Genomic DNA, 24,522 nt, shown 5'->3' on the forward strand with positions numbered 1-24,522 from the left:
TATTTTTCATAATTTTTGTGTGTATATGGCTCTTGGGCTTTTGAAAGACACGATCTATATATATCTTTGTATGCCGTGAGTTCTTTTTAAAGACCCTGAATAATACCAATAATTTTGTTTGAGTGGCAACCCTGCTGGTCAGCTACTTTGATCACGAAGGAGGTGCTCCTAGGGTGAGGCCTTTACATTGCATTTCGGATTCGGCTGACCCCTGTGATTACCTCAAATGGCGAAAATTCTACAGCTGAATTTTTGTTAGTGAGGGACTTCACCCACACGATCAAAGTCAGATAGAATCAAAACTGGGGAAAAGTATCTAGGTCTCATAAACCTGTTACAATTAATTAGACAATTCACGTTTGGGTTTCTAAACAGCATTGGGTCTATTTGGAAGCATCAACAATTAATGAATTTTTGTCTTTGAAATATATTCAAAGAACTGAGCCTGAAATCCCAAGCATACGAGAACGTGCAGCGTCTTTTTTATAGCAAATGATTCTGAGATCCCCTCCCCAAAAATTTCTTTTGAAGAATCATTTTGTTTTGTTAGTCTTCGTTATAGCGAATGATAGCCGATGACTACTTGTCATTATTAAATTATGTTTTAATTTAATTGATTATTTAATTTTAATAAAACCTAATTTTAATAATAAACATAATTAAATTATTAATTTTTTAATTTAATTAATATGATTAATTTAATTTAATGTAACTTGCCCTAATTGGGTTGAATTTCCCCTTGAGTCATTTTTGAAAATAGTCTGTAATTATTAACTACTGAAATCTAAATGGAACCAAGATTCGAGTAGAATTGCCGCAGTGCAGGTTCAATCAGAGAGGTTAGTATAAAAAATGAAATACCCTTGGTCCCATATTTCATGAAGTCAAATGCACTAGCAATAAATTAAGTAAAAATTCCTTAATTGCCGCTAAGTAGCCTAAGATTTAAATAGGGGCTTATTTCGAAAACCGAGTTTGTACATTAGAATTACCAGAAAAACTTACCCTCTTTTCTTCAGAGGCAAAAATCTCATCCTCACGCGGGGACTGGTGGGGGGGGGTGATTTTTATCGCTCTAATCAGTAGGTAGTGAAATCCCTGACAATTTTCTGAAACTGCAGCATAAATACGCACTTAGATTAGAACTCAGTGTCCACTGGAAAAAAAATTTCTGATACACTCTAAAATCTGGGCAGTTTTTTCATTCAAACATTTCCCAAGTGTCTCTTTTGACGTTGAGTGAAAATTTATTAATTCCATTATAATTTGGGCTGACAGCCCATAACTAATTTACTAAACAAAGTTTTGTTGAAGATCTTCTTTTTCAAAGATGATTTCAAATGTAAATTGTTTGCAGTTAGCAAACTATAAAATTAATAAAAACAATTAGGCCTAAGCCTTTTTCTTGATCTAGCAGTATTCTTCGGTGAATAGGCATTCAGTAGTCCTTTTTTGAACCCCCCCCCCCCCGGAAATTAAAAATGATAATAAAATTAGGTGATGTTGTATGCATATCATACTTAAGATGGCAACGGTTTACAAGAAAAAATAACTAGAAACGTTTAATTCAGTTGATCTAGGAATAAACAAGAAGATAAGCCATTATCGTGGTGATTAAGCCTGTAGCACATTACTCTTATATTATATTATTCATAAAAGATCGTGATTTTTTTTTATGCCTCTTCAGCCCGAATAATTTCTATACAACACAATTTATGACGTTTGATAAAAAAAAAAAAAAAAAAAAAAAAAAAAAAGCAAAATGAAAAGATGAGGCAGATATTTCAGCAAAGACATTCGCCAACCTAGCCTCATAGCTCTATACAAAAAAAAAAAAAAAAAAAAAAAAAAAAAAAAAAAAAAAGACAGAGAAAACCCTGAGATAAAAACCAAGCCAGAACAAATGAAAGACTATTTAAAATTACATTGGGAAAGAATTTTGTGAAATTAACGAAGCCGGCCTACTGTCCACATTTTTTATGTTTTTTTTTTTTCGATTTTTATAAAACGTTATGTACCGCAAGTGTGGTCGTAAAACGTATTTAATGCAGTTTATGTAAAATTAAAATAAAAACTCGTGCGTTCATTGCCCCCTAACCAAAAAAAAATTATTAGATCCATAACAAATACAGTTCATGCGATTTTTTTTATTGGACTTTCAAAGAATACAATAGGAGGAATTGGCCTTTTTGAAAATGAAACAATTCATAAGGCAGTAGGATAAAAGCAAATAATACAATAATTTCAAAAAAAAAGTCGCAGAAACAATAATTTTGATAGAGCACAAATTCCTATTGGGCTGCCTGGTAAAACCCTAAATGCAGTGAAATCTACCTAAAACCATCACTAAATAAAAAGTCTATGAACACAATTTCTATACGCAATTGGCTATATATAAAACTACTTATATATAGCATTGATTAAATCATTATTCTTTTTCCAACATTTAACCACATTTGTCGAACCTCGTACAAAACATCTTGCAAAAAAAGTAATTACAAATGGAATACAGGTCAGTCCTGGCAATACACGAACTCCATGTATACTCAAGAATTAGCACCATTTTCTTGTGTATCCGCTTCCCTATGCTTCACTTGCTGTTGGCAACCCTGTTTCAAGCATTATTGGATCCTTTGTGGTTTTAGTAACAGAATCGTTGACGGCCTCTACAGTTTCGTCTTGACTCTGTAAAGAAACAAAAAGTGAAGAATTTGTATGAAGCCAAAGTGAGGCTATAAATTCTAAAGACTCATAGAGGGTATTACGAGTCTCTGGACTGGGGGGCCACTGTAATATGGAACTTTGATTTCCCACAATGGTCGAAGTTTTAACTGATTACGTGTACTGTGATATCGCATACTATTCACCAGAGCATGCAAAAAGGGTGGCGAATGTGGTCAACATCTATCACGGTCATTTGGAAACGTAACCTCCCAATACCGCTATTTGTAACAGTGCGCACGCGCTCTTTCAATGTGCATGTGCATACATGACGGATATTGAAAAATGCCAGAAGACATAAATTCAAACCAGAAACATGGTGAAATGGCTCTTTAATTGGACGAAAGTGGTCGTATGACATTACTTTCAACTAATCAGAGGCGTTTTCAACTGACGGAGATTTGTGGAAAGGGAAAGTGATATTTTATACTTTTAAGTAAAGTGCAAATTTTGTTCTGGCCTTGGGAAGGCATATGGGTTTTGAGCCCAGCTTATGTTATTTTCTGCTCGTTTTAAGTTTGACTCGGTTATTTATTGTAATTTCTGTTCGTTTTGGGTTTTATTTATTATCGATGCTGATTTGTGGTAGTTTCGCGCTTGGTAGATTATTTGATTTTATTGTTACTCATTTTTTGTTTAATGGAGTTCTTTACTTTTCTTTGAAAAACTTATTTTGTGAAAAAAATGTTTTTTTAATTAATCTCAAGTAAAACCAGAATCCCCCAATACTGTTGGTTCAGATTTGTGACAGATGGTCTCAGATACGAAGCAAGTGGCATAAATACAATACTGTGGGGTTATAAAAATAAGACTGGGAGACCTCGGTCGCCACCCTGATTAAGCAGAGAATTACTGCGGAGTGAAAGCATATCAAGAACTTAAATAAAAATCTTACTATGTTTATCAAGTTTTTTATATCATATTCTATCACTTGAAACTACTTATAGTTATAAATTATGCACATATTTGCTGGTTTAAAAATGTCATATTAAACGAGTGAATGTGATCACTTGTAAAATGGCACTAACAATAGCGAGCAACTTTTTGCACAGATCTTAATTAATCCGATATTTTTGATTGGTCAAGTCTTTGATATGTATAAATAAATGCGGGGTCAATTTGCAAGAATCTTCCTGTGGTAAAACACTAAATATATTCTCTGGGGTATGATGTCGAGCTTGAGCAAATTCTTTACCAAATTCCCTGTATGTGATTTAAGTTTGGCCCCATAGGGACAATCTAGTAAAGAGAGAAGAATAGCCTATAATAACCAAAAATTTTAAACCCTTTTGAAATGGTTTTCAAGCGAGGTAACCCAAGTTCAATAGTAGGATCACTTAAATTTGAAATAAAGCAACTTTCTAAAGGCATCCAGTCCCTTGATTTCATCCTGACGTACCTCAGCCACTAAAAACCAACGCAAATATATGTTTAGTTATTTTATTTGCTGTACTAATAAATATTTAAATGCATTTTAAGTTTTGTTGCTCTGAAATTACTAAGTCACAGGAAGATACATTTATTAACGTATCAAATACACTATCAAAGCTGTAGAAAAGTTTTGCTTTGATCCCGCTTTCTAGTTTAGCCAGTGGTTTGTTCTATCGCAAGTTAACAAGCAAAATTCACGTTTGAAAAGTGCATATTTCATAAACTGCCATAAGATACTATACACAGCATTTTATTATTTTTTTTTAAACTGTGCTATAATTATATTGTTCTATTTAATACTTTTATAAGATTTAATGGGAATTTATATAAACAAACTGTTGGCATTCCTATGGGTGGGAATGCGAGTCCATTCATAGCGGACCTGTGTTTAAGTCAAATTGAAAACGAATTTACGATTAATAAAAATGGCCCAAGTCATGTAAAATATAACCCTTCAAATAGTTAAAAATATCTCGACGATCTCTTAGTAATAAATTGTGCAGAGTTTATTGAGATTTAAAAAAATATTTATCCACAAGAGTTAATTCTGGAGCCTAGCTGTGGGATAGGACACTGACCATTTCTTAGATTTAAATATTAATATTTCAGATAATAATAAATTAGTTTTTAAAATATATAATAAAACAGGTGATTTTAATTTTGAAGTAATTAATTTTCCAATCCTTGAAAGTAATATACATTCAAATATTACTTATTCAGCTTATTATTCCCAATTATTTAGGTATGCAAAAATATGCAGTAATTACACAGATTTTAAAAATAGATGTAAAAAGCTGAGCGAAAAACTGATCTTAAGAGGGTTTTCAGCCAAAAAAATTAGTTGGCAATTCAAAAAATTTAGTGTTATGTATCATGAGCTTTTAGGTAAATATACAAAAAATTATAAAGAAATACTGAATGATATTTTAATATAATTTCTCTATCACTTTTGTTGTTTGGAATTTTGAATTTGAAGACTGTTTCCAAACAACCTTGAGGGTTTTTAAATCTGTATTTGGTCCCGGATACCAATAAAAGACACATCTAGACCAGTCTTCATTTGTTCCAGAATGGTTTTTGCTCAGTGACCTCTGGGATTTTATTAAGGAAACAATGAAACACCTTTTGTATGTAATTTTTAATAGCTTTACTAGTATGCATGTATTTCACAAGTTTTACCTGACATACGAATACCATATAGATCTTATGGTAGAGGCTCCACTGTGCCGGGTAAAGAAAACTAAGCCTCGAAACCCGTTAAGGCACGTGGTATTTCTTCTGATGAGCCCTAATGGAAGGTTCTACTTGGAAATATTTCGCTAGATTTAAGGTGCTTTTGCTTGTAAATTTACAACGACTTACATTTATTGATGACGACTTTGCATGGATTTGGACATTTCTATTTGGTTGATAGTTCGGTTATTCTATTTGGCCCTAGGTAGTTGGATAGATGAGTAAGACAAAAACCTCGTTCAATAGCACATTTGCCTCAATTGCTGGATTAGGATAAATTTTTGTTTTGCCTTTTTTTTTTTTTTTTTTTTTTTTTTTTTTTTTTTGCCAAGTAATTACCTCTTAAACATAATATAGCTTTGTATACAGATAGAATATGAATTTTTAGAAATATTACTTTACGCAAATACAATATTAAAAGCATTGCCTTATATACATGAGATAAATATTTATGTCTTTATATAAAACTCTATTTATCAGCTCGTTAAACTACTTTATGAATGATCTGCATCGATCTACTTCAGAGCACAAGAGAGATCACTCACAAGACTTCAAAAAAAAAACAACTTACGTCTGAAACCGCACCAAAATCCTCGATTAACAGCGGAGTATCGGAGTTGTTGGAGCTACTTGATTCATTTATCATTGACAAGACAGGTGTTTCGTTTAGCGACACTTGTGCCACCGATATATCATCTTTGAAAATTTGTGCCACTGATAAGTCATCTTTGACAACTTCTGCCACCGATAGGTCATCTTTGACGACTTTTGCCATCGATGAGTCATCTTTAACAGCTTCTTTATCTGGAACATCATCTTCAGGTAACAACAGGCTTTCTTCACCGCTTAACGTCGCATTTACTTCGCTGTCATTATTCCCTTCTTGTTTAATAGAATCAGTATCGGGTACAATTTTTGATGGCTTTGCTTCATCTCCATCAACAAGAGGTTTATCAGCTTCCTCTTCTTCTGCGACAAGTACTGCTTTTGACGGTTCTAGATCGGTACAAGGCTTTTCCAGACTTTGGCTAGTTGCATCTTTGTCAATCAAATCTAAAAACAAACAAGTATTTAAGGTGTATCTCTATAAGGTATTGTATGCAAATATATTAATAATTTCTACATTGAATCTCTACCTGTGCACCACTGCTCAAAGTTCTTTTAATTCTACACGTCTCAGCTGTAATCACTAAAGAAGCTAAAATTTGGTGTTTCCGAAGTCCATCCGCTCTTCTATAAAAAACACTACTCCAAAATAATGATATACATGATTGGCACCGTTGGATCCACAATCTTAGAGTGTGGTTTAGCTAGGATAAGTAAAAATCTCTGATTACTCTGCAACTTTCAAATCTCTAAAATCTAATTAGTATATTAGATCTAATTAATTTATATAAGAACTTACAGATATAACTAATCAGATCTAATTGCTAAAATTAGTTAACGTTTGAAGCCAAATTCTTAAAGCATCGGATCCTAATACAATAACCAAACAAATTAAAAAAAGGAAAAACGAGAAAGAAGGGTCGTCACATTTGCAATAACAGTGGTTAGTTCAGCAGTTGGCTGTCCACTCACCGGTCTGCCTATGTCATCAGACTATCAAATGGCCACCTAAATGTGGCAATTAAATATTCCACTTGACTTTGAGACAAAGATCCAAGGCCGTACCTAGAGAGGGGGTTAGGGGGTTTGGCCCCCCCCCCGAAATGTTTGTCTGACTCATAAAAACATAACAAAATAGATATAAACAAATTTTGTATGCGTTTTTTGAGAGTTTTTTTTTGTCTCAACCCTAGCCCCGCCCCCCTAAAACTTGTTTCAGTAAAACACCCTCCGAAAAAATCCTGGGTACGGCCTTGCAAAGATCCCTGTGTTTTGATACCCCACGTTCTTGAATCTATTAAACCAAGTGTTTTATTCCAACTAAAACCTCTCATCTTAATAAAAATATTACTTCCTATTAACAAATTTAAACCGCTTTACACTTTTTACCATCATAAGTATTTACTGAGAAAATATCAAACCTCGCCGTCCCTGTAAACTTTATCCAGTCTTGTAGCTTTATTTGAAAAAGAAGATTTAGTGGTTTTTTTCTTTTTTTATTAACATAGGGATTATGCAGTGGAATAGTTTAGAGAGCCGAGGAACTTTAATCGATTCCCGATTCTTTTTCTTACAAAAAGTCGATTATCTTGATTCCGACTCATCATTCTCCAATCACTATATATATAAAGAAAGAGAATTGGAAGAAAAAAAAACGTACCCATGGTTACATTTGCATTAGCAGTGGTTACTTCAGTGGATGGCTGTTCACTGACAGGTCTGTCTATATAAGCAGACTCTCGAATTGCCACATAAATGCCATCTCCTACTGATTCAAGAGACACAACAGACAGAGGTCTTGACCTTGGAGGTGATTCAGATTTGAGCCTCTCGAGACAAGGGTCAGATGGTATCTCACTATAAAAATATTCAAAATATAAAAAACTGAACATCCAAAAATATAAATGGATGGGTTAAATTTCTAACGTTTGCCATGGATATATACCATATAAGTTTAGTTAGTTTTTGTTTCATACCTTGTTTGATTTATTTAGTTTTACTTGAAATCAGACAAAAAAGAAATGAAAATTCTTATTTTGTTCCAGATCATTAAATACAGTGTTTTGTATGTGCGTCGTAAAAAGGCACAAGGTTTTACCTTTGTCATTTTTGATTTTTAATTTTTCACCTCTTTTGACTCTCCCTTTTGTGCTAAATAAGTTAACTATCGGTTTTTAACTTTTTAATTTTTAAAACAACGATACTAAGAAAAAATCATTTACTTTTATAAGTTCTATTTGTTCATATTTTCTATGGTTCGTTGCCGTTGTTAAGTAACATCTCGCAGCAGACGTATCTATTAGTAGGCTTCAGATTGATTTTATGTGCTGATTTATTTAATATTCGTTTATCAATTAATTTAGTTAGACCATTAATTTTTAAGTTCGTTTAATTAATGTACAGTTTTTACTCCCTAAATTAAAATTCTTAAAACAATAACAAAAAAAAAAAAAAAAAATCATTTCCTCAATTTACTTATTACTATTTTCTATTTTTTCGTTTCCCTTGTTTAGAAGCATGTCCTTGCAAGCTCACCTTTAAATGGAAATCTGATTGCTTTTTTGCATTGATTTTAAAATAGACTAATAATTTTGATAATTAGATTTTTAGCTAATTTATTTCGTTAACTAAGCCAGTTAATTTAGTTTATTTAATTAATTTAGTAACTTGAAATAACTTGGAACACTACTAGGCGACATAGGCCGTAAGATGATTCCAATTCAAAATAAAATGCAAGGAATTGAGGCAGTGTAGATCGTTTTTTAGGCTTATAATAAAGTTTCGGCAACGTTGACACATTTATCCTGAGCAAATAAACAACTAAAAAAGGCAAGGTTTCTAATACAAATCAATATAAACTACTGAATATGATTTTCTACAGTACTTTAAAGCATTAAAACACTAGATGAAAAATTACAATGTTCAGATTATGTTTCCACTACGAGATATCAAAGGATTGCAGTTTAGTGTTCGAGGTTAAGATTTTACATCAGCAATGAGGGCAAAATCTCTTTTACGAGATTTCACACCTCATTTGCGAGACAGAACTCTGTTTACATGCAAAATCCAAAAACAAACAGTTAAATAAATCGTTTTTTCCTAACGCCAGCGAATAAGAGACGTTACAGATTGAAACTAGCAAAAGCCACACTGATCAGAAATAGGGCTGATGCACCCCATCATCCACTCAGTTGTAACGTTGCACTGGTTACCTATCGGTAAAGATTTCAACTAGAAAAAAGCCACACTGATCAGAAGTGGGGCTGATGCACCCTGTCATCAACTAACCTGTAAAGTTCAACTAGTTACCCATCGTTACAAATTGTGATCAGAAGTACGGCTGATGCACCTCATCATAAACTCACTTGTAACGTTTAACTGGTTACCTATCGTTACAGGTTGAAACTAACCTAATCTACACTGATCAGAGGTGCGGCTGCTGCACCCCTACCACCAAAACAATAGATTAAAAACTAATTAAAAGAAGTATAGTACAAAAAATGTCACTAAATAATTAAAAAATTAGAAAAATGTAAGGTATAAAAAATAATGTATCCGAAAACTGGTAAAGTAAATATTGTACAATTAATTGAAAAAAAAAGGGAAAAATGAAGTAAGATACTGTCAAAACCAAAATAAAATCCTAAACAGCCTATTTTCCTGGTATATATTCATAGTCATAAAAACTGAAAGCTCGATACAACTAGAAGAAAATCTCTCTTGGTAGTAAAATAATAAAAAAGAATGGAAGAATTTCTAACTCCCCACCACCTTGTGTATGTCACGGAGCAACCCTTATTTTGACACAAGTGGCACACTTCTACCATGCCGCGCCTTATCCCTCATTTCGCAGTACCCAGACGCTATTCCCATTACACATGATTTTTAATGTGAGCAACACGTCAAGATGACTATTTTACTGAAAATACAATTTACAAAAAGAATTTTTCAAAACCTCATATTATACTATGTGAAATTTCCTTTATCTCAGTTCCCGAAAAAAATTGCGAAGCATGAAAAAAATGCTAGGAGAGGTCCAACGCTAGATGACGTTGGTGATTTTTTCCCAACTAGTAGATTTTGATCTTTTCAATATAGCAGTTTCACGAGTGACGCTGCTTGGTTAACTAGTATGTAACAAGATGGTAAACTGAATTTGAAAAAAAAAAAATAAGGATTAATACCTCTCAAGTAGCTCTACAAGCTCAGCTCCGACATCATCAGATTCATCAACTTTTTGTGGAGCAGAAACTTCCTCTTCAATATCACTTTCCTCTTCCAAACTTTCACAGACAAGGGAAGGCAGACTTGTTTCTGTAGTATCTTTGACGTCCTTTATCGACAGCTGTTCTCGCAGACGTTGCATCTCTTTCTTCATTTTCTCATATTCAACGTCTTTTTCATTAATAACAGCCTGTAATAGGGTGCAAGGTTGGATAGAACAGAATATAGTACACAGAAAGGTTTAAGATAAAGAAAAAAGTCTGTAAAATAAAATATTTTGGGAAACTTCAATACAAAAGGTCCCTGAATAAGACTGCACGATTTCATTAGAGCATGCTTCTTGGGTTTTGAAGTCACTGGAAAATTTTTAAACTTTTAGCCAGTTCTTAAAGGACAAAATTGAAAGTAATATTTTCTGAAAATTTTCTTAGAAATGTTTTAAAAAGTTAGTTTTGACCTCATTAAAAATTTCTCACATTCTTTTCCACTTCAAACTTTCAACTTTAAACATTAGACGTCACCGACTTTTTCTTTTTTTATTAAATAGCAGCCGAACTAAAAGGCATCCTCCCACCATAAGAAGTCACTTTTTACGGTGGCCTTTCTTACAATTTCAGACTTTTTCCAAATGGTGGTCTGTCAATCTCCCACGTAAACCAATTTCACGTTTTTTTTTTCTACTTGTAAATAGTTTTTACCAGAATTATTCAAGAAAATAAATTTTCAACTCCTATCAATATGAAGATGAACCAAACATTTGTCTATTTGAAAAACTCTTTTCATCGTGTCATTGGATATTCAGGCATCGAATCAAAATACATCTCCCGTAATAATAGTTTCGGTTTTATCTACGGAAAAAGCAGCAATTCAAAAAATATTTTCTCTTTCACTCCAAATTCATGTTTAGACTTATTTCAAGCAGCTCACACTATTCCACTAAGAAATAATTTTTTCCTTCATTGTTAAAATTACTTCAAATGAAAGGAAAAAAGTGAAAAACCCAACATACCATCAATTGTGTCAGCTGTGAATTTAAAGACGTCACAATGGGGACGAGCCTATGGGACGCTAAGCTAGGCAACTTCATAATTTTCCTCAATGTTCGTGGACTGACAGGCTTGTGCGACTCACGCAGATGGAAAGACTCGTGCCGAGAAATCGGGTCACACTCCCTTGTCGGATGAACATGTTCGATTAGAGGGCGAATTAACACAGGCTCTCGACTGTTTGTTGGCTCACTAGATGCTGCAATCGCTTCTTCTTCTGTGATTCGGAGTGAGTCGTTGAGCACTGTGGTTAGTTTGCTCGCTAAAAAAAAAAGAGAAATATAATAATACATACTAATTAAAGCTAAACATTATAAACACACAGAAGAGGCATGCCATCATAAAAGACGTATGAAACAGTAATATATCGACGTACGACTACATTCGCAACTTCAATTATTTACTCGCAGCAAAAAAAAAATAAAAAAAGAAATTGTTTGAAATTAAATAAACTTGTTTCAGAAAATACCTCGTGCTGGGTTTCAACTGCATTTTGTTTCTTTTTTTTATATCACTTATAGTAATTTTCTTCATACAGTCTAACGTTAATTCATGCTTTACAGCAAACGATTATAGGAAACAATCCTCCTGCTCCAAGAGGACTACAAAATAGTGTCCTACTCTAAAAAGTTGTAATGTTCTTTCCAGTCATTATTTTCACTTTCTACTTAATTTATTTACATGTCTATGCGATCTTAGGTTCTGAGAAGGGCGGGGGGGGAAGGGGATTCGTCAAAACTCCTTAAAAAGGCCGTGTACATATTGAAAAATATTAATATTTATATTAATATTATGAAATTCTGAGAAAATCATACACAATTATTCACATTCCCCCCCCCCTCCTTCACCAGTACGCCAGTCTGAACAAGTATACAAAGCCAACTTTTCGGGTGCTGAGCAAGATGAAATAATTTTTTTCTGCAGGGAATTTTTTCTACAGGAACCTTCTCCCCACTTGATTGGTCTTACTCAAGCTCCACACTCCGTAAAATTATCCCCTCCCGCGTGTTACTTAAGATAACTTGAATATAATCTCTATAGACCTAGAATTTTTTTTTTTCCTTTTACCAATGGACAGAACAACACAGTTGCCACATTCCAATTTAGGGTTCCTGGAATTGATGACTTTTTAAAAGTTCAGATGCCTCTATGGTCCACATAAAACTCATTATAGTTGATAACAAGCTGAAACGGGCATGCAATGGAAAAGGCTTCAGAGAGAGCATAGTTAGTTTGTATTTGAAAGTTAAAATGAAAATCTTGATTAGTAGTGATTATATTCTAATAAGTAGAAATGGGACATGATATACATAGATATATTTTAAACCACTCAACCCTCCCCCCCACATTCACAATTTCACCACCGAAAAATCTGGATCTATAGCATTGCTATTTACTAGCTGCAGCTACCGCTGCAAACATGAAAGCTTTTGCATATGTTTCCGCATTGAAGGTATTGTTGGAAAAAGATCGACCTTTAAAACTTGGCAAGAAACCATGCGGCAGTTATATTCTTTTCTGTCAAAGAAATGATGTTACCCAAACAATGACTTAATGTATAATGATTAATTTGCAGGCAATATTCAATGGAGATGGAGGGGTGCCTGTGACATCTGGCGGATGGATTTTATCTTACAATGGCGTTAACACTGCTATATATTTTATAAAGTGCCAATTTGCTCCGACTAATGTTTGTTTACATTGTGTAGTTGAAATTAAACTTTAAAAGAGTTATGTTTTATCTTGGGTAGAGGGCAATGGCACAAATACAGGAGACGGGAATTATTCGAACACTTTAGTGTTTTGATAGAAAAAAAAGGCTCCATAGAGTAAAGCATTACCTACTTGTCTGGGGATCTTGTCACTGTTTAAGCTACTGAAAATCGTAGTTTTACGCATTTTACGATACGATTACAAATCGCAATTACGAAAAAAACCTTAACCCAGATTAAACATTTGAAATGCGAGCTAAGTTTGTGCGAAGATAAAAAATTGCGGCAAAATTCTATTTTATGAGACTGATTTTCGTGGTGCATTCCATATTTAGAACAAGAAAAAGAAATATACCTAGTTTGCGAAATTACTTGACCAAAAACGACTCGGAGAAACTACAAACGCTAGAAAATATAAGAACGGCTCACCTTGCATAATGGCAGCAAGAACTAAGTCTCTCGCTTCTTGGGCTTCCTGATTCGCTCCCTTCAAGGGAGTCGAGTCCAGTTGAACGAGTTGGTCTAGCTCATCAGGTGAGACGTGCAATACCTCCGCCACAAGTCTCTGTTTCTCCACAAGGGCCGCTCGTATTAACTGATCTTTCCGTCGAAGTTTTTCCAAAGGAGTTAATACGGGCTCAGCAGTGTGTACGTCTCCCTAAAATTAATTCATTTCATTAAAGACAACGTCATTAAACGTTAATCAACGTCATAAAAGCATGGGAAGACAAATAAGAAAACGTAGTCATTAAAGACAAAGTTTGGGATTAGAAGCAGTGATACAAAAGACATCCAACTCATAAAATTTAAAACAAAAAGAGCTGTAGGCATAATCATTATCCCAGAACAATTTATTGTTACACAATATAATTCCATCCCTTAGCTCATTTCTATTTTTTGGGTTTTTTTTTTTTCATATAGGAATATTGAGGCATAAAAATATACGTTACTATAAAATACTATATTATTTATAGTTAAAATAAAATATACACTAAATTAGGTACGCACGTTGGCTACAATCAGACGCGTAAAAAAGGGGTAGGAGGTGATTCCATTCCATTGATTCCCCCCAAAAACCTCGATAAAGACGAGGTTTTGGGGTTTAACAAAAACTCAAAAAACGCATCAAAAATTTGTTTATATACGTTTTGTTGTTTTTACGAGTCGGACAAAACTTACGGGGGGGGGGGGGGGCAAACCCCCCTAACCCCCTCCCCTGGATATAGCCCTTGAGGGGAAAGTTAAATTTTTAAACCCCCCAAAAAATTTTGAAATGCTTATGTTAGAAATTTATTTGAGAGGGCAAAGATAAGCAGAAATTTAGCTTTGTTTGCTGCTAATAGTTATTTTAAACAAAAATGTATCTTATCTTATAGAAAACAGGGGAGAATCCGTTTGTGATATTTTGACAAGTAGTTTTCCAATATTTTTGTCTAAAATTAGTTTTGCTATGATTTAAAAGGTCTGAACTCATTCAGAACTGCGTTTGCTTACCTTTGTATTTCTGCTCTGGAACGGGAGGGGTAGCGCGACTATTGGCTGAGCGTATGGCTCATGTGTTTTGAAATAGCTTATGAGAGATACTCGCATTGCTAGTCTATTTACGTTACAGGGCTTTGAATTTCAATTACTTAATATAAGTTTTCTGTGGGACTTGACTAATATTTTAATGAAATTAGCTTCTCTTTTTTTTACCAGAATATTTTGGCGTCAGAACAGCACGTAAAACAACATGAATATTATAGCGAATTACATAATATATCGCAAAAACAATGGGAGGGAAGGAAACAGGCACAGGCGACCCAAGTATACGCGTGAAAAAATTAAGAAAGAGGCAATGTGTGTTATCTTTTTTTGTTTACAAAAATACATTACCCAAAGTGGGAAGTTTATAATCATAAACTCTAAATGGAACAAACACCCCCTTAAACCCTAAAACTTACTATTTTCATAGAAAATAGTAAGTAGAAAATAGTAATACCCCCCTCCCCCTACGCCAACATTTTTGTGAGTTAGAAACACTGGGAAAAGGCCTGCACATATAGTATACTACTAAATTTGCCAAGCCCCCTCCATGAGCAGTGGCGTGGATAGCTTCAAAATGTGTATAAAACGTGTCCTTTTCCTGCGAAAACTGATTCGTCAATGCAAAAGTACGCTTCTCATGACACCTACAATTTTTATATATTTGTTTAAACAATTTCTTTTAAAGTCAGTATGTCCATCAGAGTCTAGTCCAGTAGTAGGCAATCATTGCAGCCTAAGAGCCAAATATATACAATACAACGATTAAGAATTTCCTGAAAGTGAAATCTGGTTAATTTAGTAACTATTTCTTATAATTTAGACCTACGCCAAATTAGGAGTAAACTGAATAAAACTTGATTTTATACTTAATAAAGATTATATCTATTGATAAAAAAGATAGATGGAAAAGCGAAAAGGGAGAGAAAAGAAAACACGGTTTTCAGATGATAAAATAAAAAAATTCGGCGTTGAACATGATCATGTCTGCCTTCCCCATGTCTTCCAAACCAGATCGCTTGTTTTTAGCTTTGAAGTTTACATTCATTTTACTCTAGTAATTCCTAATCAACACAAGTAGGCATTCAAATTTAGCAACTCATATTTCTTGATTTTTTATATCCAACAAATGTCTTTCAAAGTTACCATTGTCAATGCAAAAAGGAGACAACTTCAAATCTGTTACAGAATTTATTAGGGAGGTACCCAAGGGCAACGCTCCTTGTCAAGATCTTCAGGCCAACTCCCCCTCCCTTTTCAAAGACTAATATTTTAATGTTTTGCTTATTGTTCCCTATAATAATCCGTTTCTTTCTGTTTCATTCACCAGTAAGAAGTTAATAAATAATGAAGACCAAACAGACAAATTGAAACATAACCATGCGAACACGCGAACGTCGTTTATGGTCGTATCAATCATGCCCTCACGCAAGTGACTACACTTCAATATCCAGAGTTTTCTCTATAAGAGGGGGAAAATATTATTTTTCGAAGTGTGACTCATAATTAAAAACGCACGAATTTTAACTCATTGTTAACTTTTCAGATGGTGATAGGATTTATGAAAAATGTGCAAGGGTGCTTAGTTTGTTATGCTTTCTATTTTCTTATTTATGTTTATTGAGACCAGGCAAATGAGACCAGAATGAGTACAATTATTTATAGATGCAAGAAATACAAAGTTGCAGAGTTTTATAAGTATTTGCAAAATTCTATTTCGGGTAAGAACGAAATCTTATTTTCAGGAATATACCGAATGGTAAATATCTTTTGGAAAAATCTAAAAATACCTGGGATTTCCCAGAAATCCGGGGATAGTCGAAGTACCGATGCTGGCCAACAGCAATCAGACTTCTTGAAGCGCAAGAGTATCCCCCGTGCCGTGTACCTCACACTGAAGAGACGACTAATACCCTCAGCGCAACTTCCGAGCTGACTCGCAGATATTTTAGCCGAAGCCGAACTCAAGGGGTCAAAGAGTCATGTGCGGCTTGAGACCCGCAAGTGGCCGACCACTTATCTAGTCAAAGCCAAGCTCATTCCATTATAATCTGGTTAGAAAACTTAGAAAACTACAAAACTTAGAAAACTCAAAAGACACAAGAATCTAGAAGCAGTCATAAAATATACATAGAACGATCAGGCTTTGCTTATAGGGTTTTCAACCCTTGAGTAGCTGTCTTAGGCCAGCTACAGCACTAACTTGATTAGATATATTCCTTTCAAAAATTTTTGCTTCAAAATTTTGCAAAAAGATTTGTCTTTGTCATGTGTAAAATCGTCCAATATTACTAGATAAAAAAAAAGACAGTTCTCCCTTATTTAGGCATGAACTTATATTTCAAAATACAGATAAAAAAAGCGAAAAGAAAGAAAGAAAGACAGAAAGAGAGAGAGAGAGAGAGAGAGGAAGAGAGAGAGAGAGAGAGAGAGAGAGAGAGAGAGAGAGAGAGAGAGAGGGGGGGAGAGAGAGAGGGAGATAGAAAGAAATAGAAAGAGAGAGAGATAGACAGAGCGAGAGAGAGAGAGAGAGAGAGAGAGAGAGAGAGAGAGAGAGAGAGAGAGAGAGAGATGATAAGAAAAATACCTGAGAAACCTTCACCTCAGTGGGCTCAATAAGAGGCGTCCCTTCAGCAATTTGAAGAATTTCTACCCTTTGAAATCGTCTTCTTGACGGATTCTGACTCGTACTCACAGTGGAAGCTGAGCGACTTACTGACGTTGAAAGGTCTTCTCCACCTAAAATCAAGAATTTTCTGATTCACCAAATAGAAAAAGAAGAGAAAAAAGGTGCAATTTAAAAATTGTACTATTTTACATCAAAGAGTATTTTGCTTTCTTTCTCTGTCCGAAACAAACCCGTGTTCCGGCTTTTATTAGGATTTGGCCTTTAATAACTCAAACTAAAGCCTGACAATTAAAAAATGGCCTGACCAGAATGTTGCTAGGGCCAGGGGTGGTAGGAAAGGAGAAAAGAGGCCTTAACAAAGGTGATAAACCTTGACATTTTAAGGAACATTTAAACAATGTATGCTTTGCTCCAACTTTGGTAGCAAACGTTATTTTAAATAAGTGAACTCATCACCCTCAGCTACCACTATAGGAGTGTCAGTCATGTCATTAGTTCGAAATCATTGAACAGCGTTCAATGTTCTAATGAACAGCGATATATATATATATAAATGACTAATTCAGCAAAACAGTATTTTTTATTTTTTTTTCATATTAAGACAGACAGTCACCTATTATTACATACACTGGAACCCTTTGGTCTAGGTTTAGAAATGGAACTCACGTGTTATCAAATACAATGGAACTCTTTAGCCCCTATTTCCCAGCTTGGGATTTGTGACACCCAGGGGGTCGCAAGCTCAGAGAGGAGGGGTTGCAGTCGGAAATAAAAATGTTGACGCTTATTATGTAAAAAAATTTATTTAGGTATTACTGTATAGATTTTAATAAGACGTACATATAGAAAGAGGAACAGACGTAGAGTAAAAGACGTAGAAAGATAAAAATATAAAAAGGAACAGGCGGGTAACAATGATTGACTATTGAGATAATGATAATTTACAAATGAAAAAAGACGTTAATCTTACTTCTGCATTCATTCTGAGGGGGATCGCAATTAGACTGACTGTTTTTGTTACCGATTTTTCAGGGTTTGCAACCCGGTTTGAAAATTTTGTGAAAGGAAATAATTTTGGCGTAGATTCCTTTACCAAAAACAAAAAAGTGGAAACTTGCAATAGTATTTACATAAAAAAAAAAACTCCAATATCATCTAGCGTTTAACGTTTCTTGGCATTTTTTTCAATGGCATAATAAAGCAAAAATAGTGTAATAAGCATAACTGGCAAAAATTACTGTAAAAATAAGTGTCTAATCTCAGTTTCTGGGAAAAATACAATCAAGAAGCTTGTAAAATTGCAAAGAAAATACGTAAGCTGAATGGCGTTGACGATTTTCTTAGTCGAAAATAGCGCCAGTTTCCAGGATTACAGGTTGTCACTATTCTTTGGTTCTCACCCTAACATTACGCTATATCTTTACACCATATTAATTTAAAAACTTTTTCCACAAAATAAGTTTTTCAAAGAAAAGTAAAGAACTCCATTAAAAAATAATGAGCAAAAATAAAATCAAATAATCTACCAAGCGTGAAACTACCACAAATCAGCATCGATAAATAGATGAAACCCAAAACGAACAGAAATTACAGTAATTAACCGAGTCATACTCAAAACGAGCAGAAATTTACAAAAGTTGGGCGCAAAAACCCTATGCCTTCCCAACGCCAGAACAAAATTTGCACTTTACTGAAAAAAATATAAATGTTTTTACTTTTATAACTTTAATGAATCAAATAATATTAACATTTTGATTACTAAATATCAGTATATGTATATTAAACTAACAATTCACATTCATTTGTATTTTTTCAGTAAAGTGCAAATTTTGTTCTGGCCTTGGGAAGGCATAGGGGTTTTGCGCCCAACTTATGTCAATTTCTGCTCGTTTTGAGTTTGACTCGGTTAATTACTGTAATTTCTGTTCGTTTTGGGTTTCATCTATTTATCGATGCTGATTTGTGGTAGTTTACGCTTGGCAGATTATCTGATATTTTTTTTGCTCATTTTTTGTTTAATGGAGTTCTTTACTTTTCTTTGAAAACTTATTTTGTGGAAAAACTTTTTAAATTAATTTCTGTTCGTTTTATACTGACATAGTCTTTTCAGGGAAAAAGAAAATAATACTTTAAATCTTTTCGTTTTTTAAAACTTTACAGTTTGGCCTGCAATTTGTATGCTGGAGAAAAATTTTCAGCAATTTTTAACAACATACAAGGTTTTAAAAATCTAACACAAATAGTACTATTGAGTTTCATACCTCCTCTAGTTGAACTGAAATGGAAAACTTGATACCATTCGCAAAAAAATCTGTTTACTTTCTTTGATAGCTTGGATACACTTACGCTATTTTGATTTGGTTAAATTTTAAGAGCAGAATGGGGAGGGTTGGAGTGGGAGGGGGGTCGTGGGAGGGGGGGAGTGGAAGGGGGATTAGTTGCCCTCAAATCACTTTCGACTATTAAAAAGGGCATCAGCCCTTTCTATTTTCAATCAAATGTGCCCTTTTCGAAGTTCCCACGACAACTCCTTCGATACGAAGTGCCCTGGTCTATACAACAACAACAACAACAAAAAATAGTACATTATACCCACTTCGATCTTTACTATAAAAATGTCAAGCCTTCCAATCACTTTCGACTATGAAAAAGGGAACTAGGCCTTTCGATTTCCAATCGAATGAGTCCTTTTGGAAACGGCAACGCTTTCTATAAACACCTTATATGCCCCCCAGCCATAAATTACAACCCTTACCCTCAGGTCTGTTAGGGTGGTTGTCATCCTTTAATACCGAATTTCCAGAACTTTCAACTACGGTAAACAACATGGCTATCTCAAAATTTTGTTTGGATGTGTTTGGGGAAATGGTGAGCGTGACAGGGGTGTTAGTCGCCTTCCAATCACTTTCGACTATTAAAAAGGGCACAAGCCACTCCAATTTCCAATTGAATGAGCCCTTTTCGAAGTTTCTACGATAACTTCTTCGATACGAAGTGCCCTGCTCTAAAAGAAAAAAAATAATAAATAATATATTGTGCCAACATCGTTCTTATATGCCCCCAGGGCATAGCTTAAAACCCTTGCCTTAAGAGTTGTGGGGGAGTGTCCTCCTCTTTACTTAGCCCCCGTTTCTTGTCTCGTTCTCGAGTGTCCCCGTTCTTTACTTAGGCAGCGCGATCGTGCTGCCTATGATTTATACAACAACTTCCTATATAAGCCTTATATGCCCCCTGGGCATAACTTACAACCCTTGCACTCTGAGGGGGTTATCATCCTAAAAGACCTAATTTCCAGAACGTTCAACTACGTTGAAAAACATGGATGTCTCAAAATTTTGATTGGATGTATTTTGGAAAATGGTGGCGTGAGAGGGGCGTTAGTCGCTATCCAATCATTTTCAACTATTAAAAAAGGAACTAGCCCTTTCAATTTCCAATTGAATGAGCCCTTTTGAAGTTTCTACGACAACGCTTTCAATAAAAACTTTATATGCCCCAGGGCATAACTTACAACCCTTGCCCTGAGGGCTGTGGGGGGAGGGGTTGCCATCCTTAAAGACCTAATTTCAAAACTTTCAACTACGTTGAATAAAATGGCTATCTAAAAATTTTGATTGGAAGTGTTTGGGGAAAAGGTGGGAGTGAGAGGGGGGCTAATTGACCTCAAATCACTTTTGTATATTATAAAGGGTACTATCCCTGTGAATTTCAAATCAAATGAGCCCTTTTTCAGGTTTCTACGACAAATATTTCAATAAAAACCTTATATGCCCCCAGCGCATAACACATAATCCTTGCCCTGAGGGTTTTGGGGGAGTGCCCTCCTCAAAAATATATTTTATATCTGGAAATCAACTACTCTTAACAAAATGGATGTCTCAAAAATTTTAGTGCATATGTTTTGGGGAAGGATGGGCGTGGGGGGGGAGAGTTGCCCTCGAATCACTTTCGACTATTAAAAAGGGCACTAGCCCTTTGAATTTCCAATCAAATGAGCTTTTTTAGAAGTTTCTACGGCAACGCCTTCTATAAAAACCTTATATGCCCCAGGGCATAACTTAAAACCCTTGCCCTGGGGGCTGTGGGGGAATGTCCTCCTCAAAAAAATATTTTCTATCTGGAAATCAACTACGTTGAACAAAATGGCTATCTCAAAATTTTGATTGGATGTGTTTGGCTAAATGATGGGCAAGGGGTGGGGGACTAGTTGCCCTCCAATCACTTTCGACTATTAAAAAGGGTACTAGCCCTTCGAATTTCCAATTGAATGAGCCTGTTTCAAGTTTCTACGACAACGCCTTCTATAAAAACCTTATATGTCCCCAGGGCATAACTTAAAACCGTTGCCCTGAGGGTTCTGGGGGAGTGTCCTCCCCAAAAACATATTTTCTATCTGGAAATCAACTACGCTGAACAAAATGGCTATCTCGAAATTTTCATTGGATGTGTTTGGGGCAATGATGGGCGTGTGGGGGGGGGGGCTAGTTGCCCTCCAATCACTTTCGGCTATTAAAAATGGCACTAGCCACTCTAATTTTCAATCGAATGAGCCCTTTTCGAAGTTTCTACGACAACTCCTTCGATACTAAGTGCCCTGCTGAAAAAAAAAAAAAAAAAAAAAAAACAGATTGTGCCCACATCGTTCTTTACTTAGGCAGCGCGCTACGAATAATTCTTTTCTGGAAGAAAAACTTTTCCACGGAGAATCGGGGTATATTGGTGAAATTAAAAATAATTTTTGGAAAGTGGTAATGCTGCTTTATACCTTGAAAGAAAATGGTTAAATGAATGGTTAAGTTGTGATTTTCTGGCTTCTAATTGTTTATCAAAATATTGTATCACTTACATGACAACAAAGAGGAACTAAATCATCTTGGCTTTCGTGGTGTCATTTCACCAATATATTTCTGAGTCTAGACAATTTTACTAAAAGAGAAAGATCTACATACACTTATGCTTATATGACAGCAGAAAAATAAAAACATCCCTGTTAAAACCTTTTCCACATTATGCTTGAAGTATCGAAGATACATTTTATTCTATTGTTAGAACACCATCAGTAGAAAAAGAAAACTTAGAAAAAAGGGATAAATTACTCGGTTTCAGAGGTTCTGGGGATAATAAGACAACAGCCGAGTCAGTGGACATCTGTTGTTCAGATTCTGGCTTAATATCACTTGTACTCAAAGAATCCTGAGATACAATGTTTAGGCCAACACCGGAATCAGCGGACGTTTTGTCTACAGGTACTTCATTTGATTCATCACTGTAAAAAGAAAAAAATAATAAGATAATACAAATTGCAATCATAAAGACAAAATACAAGTGAAAAAAAAAACACAAAAATAAATTAAAAATATTTGGTTAATTTTTTGTATTTTTCTTTGTTCCCGTTGAGGTGACTTAAAACATTCCGTTTCGGAATGTCGGTTTTCGGACGTGGAACTGAAAATTTCAGGCTTAACTGCTTTATTCGTTTGAAATGAAAAGAATATCAACGATACCCTGAATTGAGGTTCCTCTCGACCTCTCACTGAAAAGTCAATCCGTTGGTAGCACTATTAGTTGTCATTTGCATTATTAGTGTAAGATGCAAAAGTAATAGCCATAGCCAAGGCACAAGGCTTTTTTTTTTAGCTGGAGAAGTTGAAAAGAAAGTTTGATGACTAGGCCACGTTTTATGGATGAAGGATTACAGATTATCGAAAATTCGGCTTTACGAACATCCATCTGGTGGTGAACAAACTGCAAATCGTCCTCGAATCAGACACTAAGAAGCTATAAGACACTAAGAAACTGTGCAAGAGTGAATAAGGAGTGAGGCTTTGACCAAACTGGAATAGAAGGGAAGCGTGCATAGCTCTGTAGGAATTAGGCGGCTTGTGCTTCAATGAGTTACTAGTAGTAGTATATGTCATTAAATCTTAGATATTTTCAAATCAAATCAAATCTGTTTGATTGGTCGATCCCTTAAGCACAGCTTAAAAAATTGATTATTAATAACTCTTTAACTAAAGTCCACCAAAATTTGCACAAATGGAGGGGGATGGTCGTAAAGTTACCCTTACGCACGTACGTGTTCTGGTACGGGCCTAAGTACTTCCTAGGCTTTTATATAAAAAAAATAAATAAAAAGGTTCATTCGGTATCCTAGTTCTGGAGAATTGGAAGCGCGCTCAGGTTTGGCTGTTCTAGATGAGTGTTTAACGCGCTAGATTTCTAATTTCATGTTCTTCAGGGTGGGGGGTCAAGTCCTGGTGACACTGAAAATTTGATTTGGAACAAGGGTCAGTAGTGTGACACTGTAAGCTTAACCAGAGTCTACCCATCTCCGAGTGAGCACCTAGAGAAATCCAGGGAAGGTAAGCAGGAAGAGTGTGTGGAAGAATAGGATGACCCCCCCCTCCCCCATCCATCACACTTTCTGGCTGAAAGGAGAAGAAACGGAGATCAGCACCACTGATAGGGACTGCAAAGACCAGTGTAGTATCCTTTACTTTTTTTCTAGTTGGGCTGGCCGATAAAACATGTTTACATTGACCTTGGTGATTAATAATACTTAAGGCAATACCAGGAACCAGGAAGTTTTTCCGAAGGGAGGAGGGCCAAGTACTACCATGAGTTTCGCTTTTAGCAATATTTCTCATTTACTTCATTTTCTTTATTTTCAAATGTACTCATGCTTCGGCGGGGGTCACCACTGGAAAGAGGCACGTATTAATTAAGACTCCTTTAAAAGCAACCGAATATTTCAGCAATATCATGATAGCGCCCACTTCAAGATGTTGACTTGATGTTTCAACAGACGAGCTAAAACAACTTACCTATTTGATCTATCTTGCTCGGAAATCAAGCTGGACGATGAGGTTTGAGCCGGGAGGTTTATCAAAGTGACAGTTGACTCCGGTCTCTTTCGACCTTCTCGGTTCATATAACTCTCCGTTGCTTCTGTGATATGTTTCAACCATCTATAAGAGAACAAAACGACATTAAGAGTCCCTATCCTCAGAAATTATAATATCTATCATCTCCACAAAAAATGAATTTTGGCCCATCTCTTCCACATAATCTGCACTACAACTGTCAGCCTAAATAACAGGCTTCCTAAATAACACTATAACTGTCACTGTAGGTATAATGAGAGTTACAGTTATAGTGACAATATAATACTGTAACTGTAACAGACACTATAACTGTTAGGCTTCCTATATATACATAGTTAGAATTTAAAGAGGCCATAATATTTCAGACAGTATGATCATAATTTCTTTTTTTAACTAGGTCTTTTATAGTTGTTGCGAGCAATGAATATCGTCATTATTTTTATTGGGCTCATTATTTAGTTATTGCAGTATAGTAGGAATAATTTTCTTTTTTAGAGAGAGAGAGGATTGCA

The 24,522-nt window shown here is 35.0% G+C and overlaps 1 protein-coding gene and 1 pseudogene across 5 annotated transcripts in view; one reads left to right on the plus strand and one right to left on the minus strand.

Annotated features, from left to right (window-relative positions):
* Window positions 1-122: 122 nt before the first annotated feature.
* LOC148950608 (U1 spliceosomal RNA) lies at window positions 123-277 on the plus strand (annotated as a pseudogene).
* A 1,855-nt stretch (window positions 278-2,132) lies between these two features.
* RhoGEF2 (Rho guanine nucleotide exchange factor 2) overlaps window positions 2,133-24,522 on the minus strand; it is a 358,602-nt gene continuing 336,212 nt past the window's right edge. For all 5 annotated transcript variants that reach the window (XM_089092512.1, XM_089092511.1, XM_089092510.1 and 2 more), the window contains 9 exons: window positions 23,951-24,094; window positions 22,223-22,392; window positions 17,085-17,236; window positions 13,403-13,631; window positions 11,225-11,523; window positions 10,176-10,405; window positions 7,652-7,848; window positions 5,957-6,438; window positions 2,133-2,685 (listed from right to left, as the gene is read on the minus strand). In XM_089092512.1, coding sequence (XP_088948638.1) covers window positions 2,584-2,685; window positions 5,957-6,438; window positions 7,652-7,848; window positions 10,176-10,405; window positions 11,225-11,523; window positions 13,403-13,631; window positions 17,085-17,236; window positions 22,223-22,392; window positions 23,951-24,094 — 2,005 coding nt within the window. In that variant the 3' untranslated portion in view covers window positions 2,133-2,583. The remainder of the gene's footprint in view (window positions 2,686-5,956; window positions 6,439-7,651; window positions 7,849-10,175; window positions 10,406-11,224; window positions 11,524-13,402; window positions 13,632-17,084; window positions 17,237-22,222; window positions 22,393-23,950; window positions 24,095-24,522) is intronic.

Source organism: Artemia sp. Qi Xiang Cuo, chromosome 7 (assembly GCF_049724085.1).
Source record: "Artemia sp. Qi Xiang Cuo chromosome 7, ASM4972408v1, whole genome shotgun sequence".
NCBI lineage: Eukaryota > Metazoa > Arthropoda > Branchiopoda > Anostraca > Artemiidae > Artemia > Artemia sp. Qi Xiang Cuo.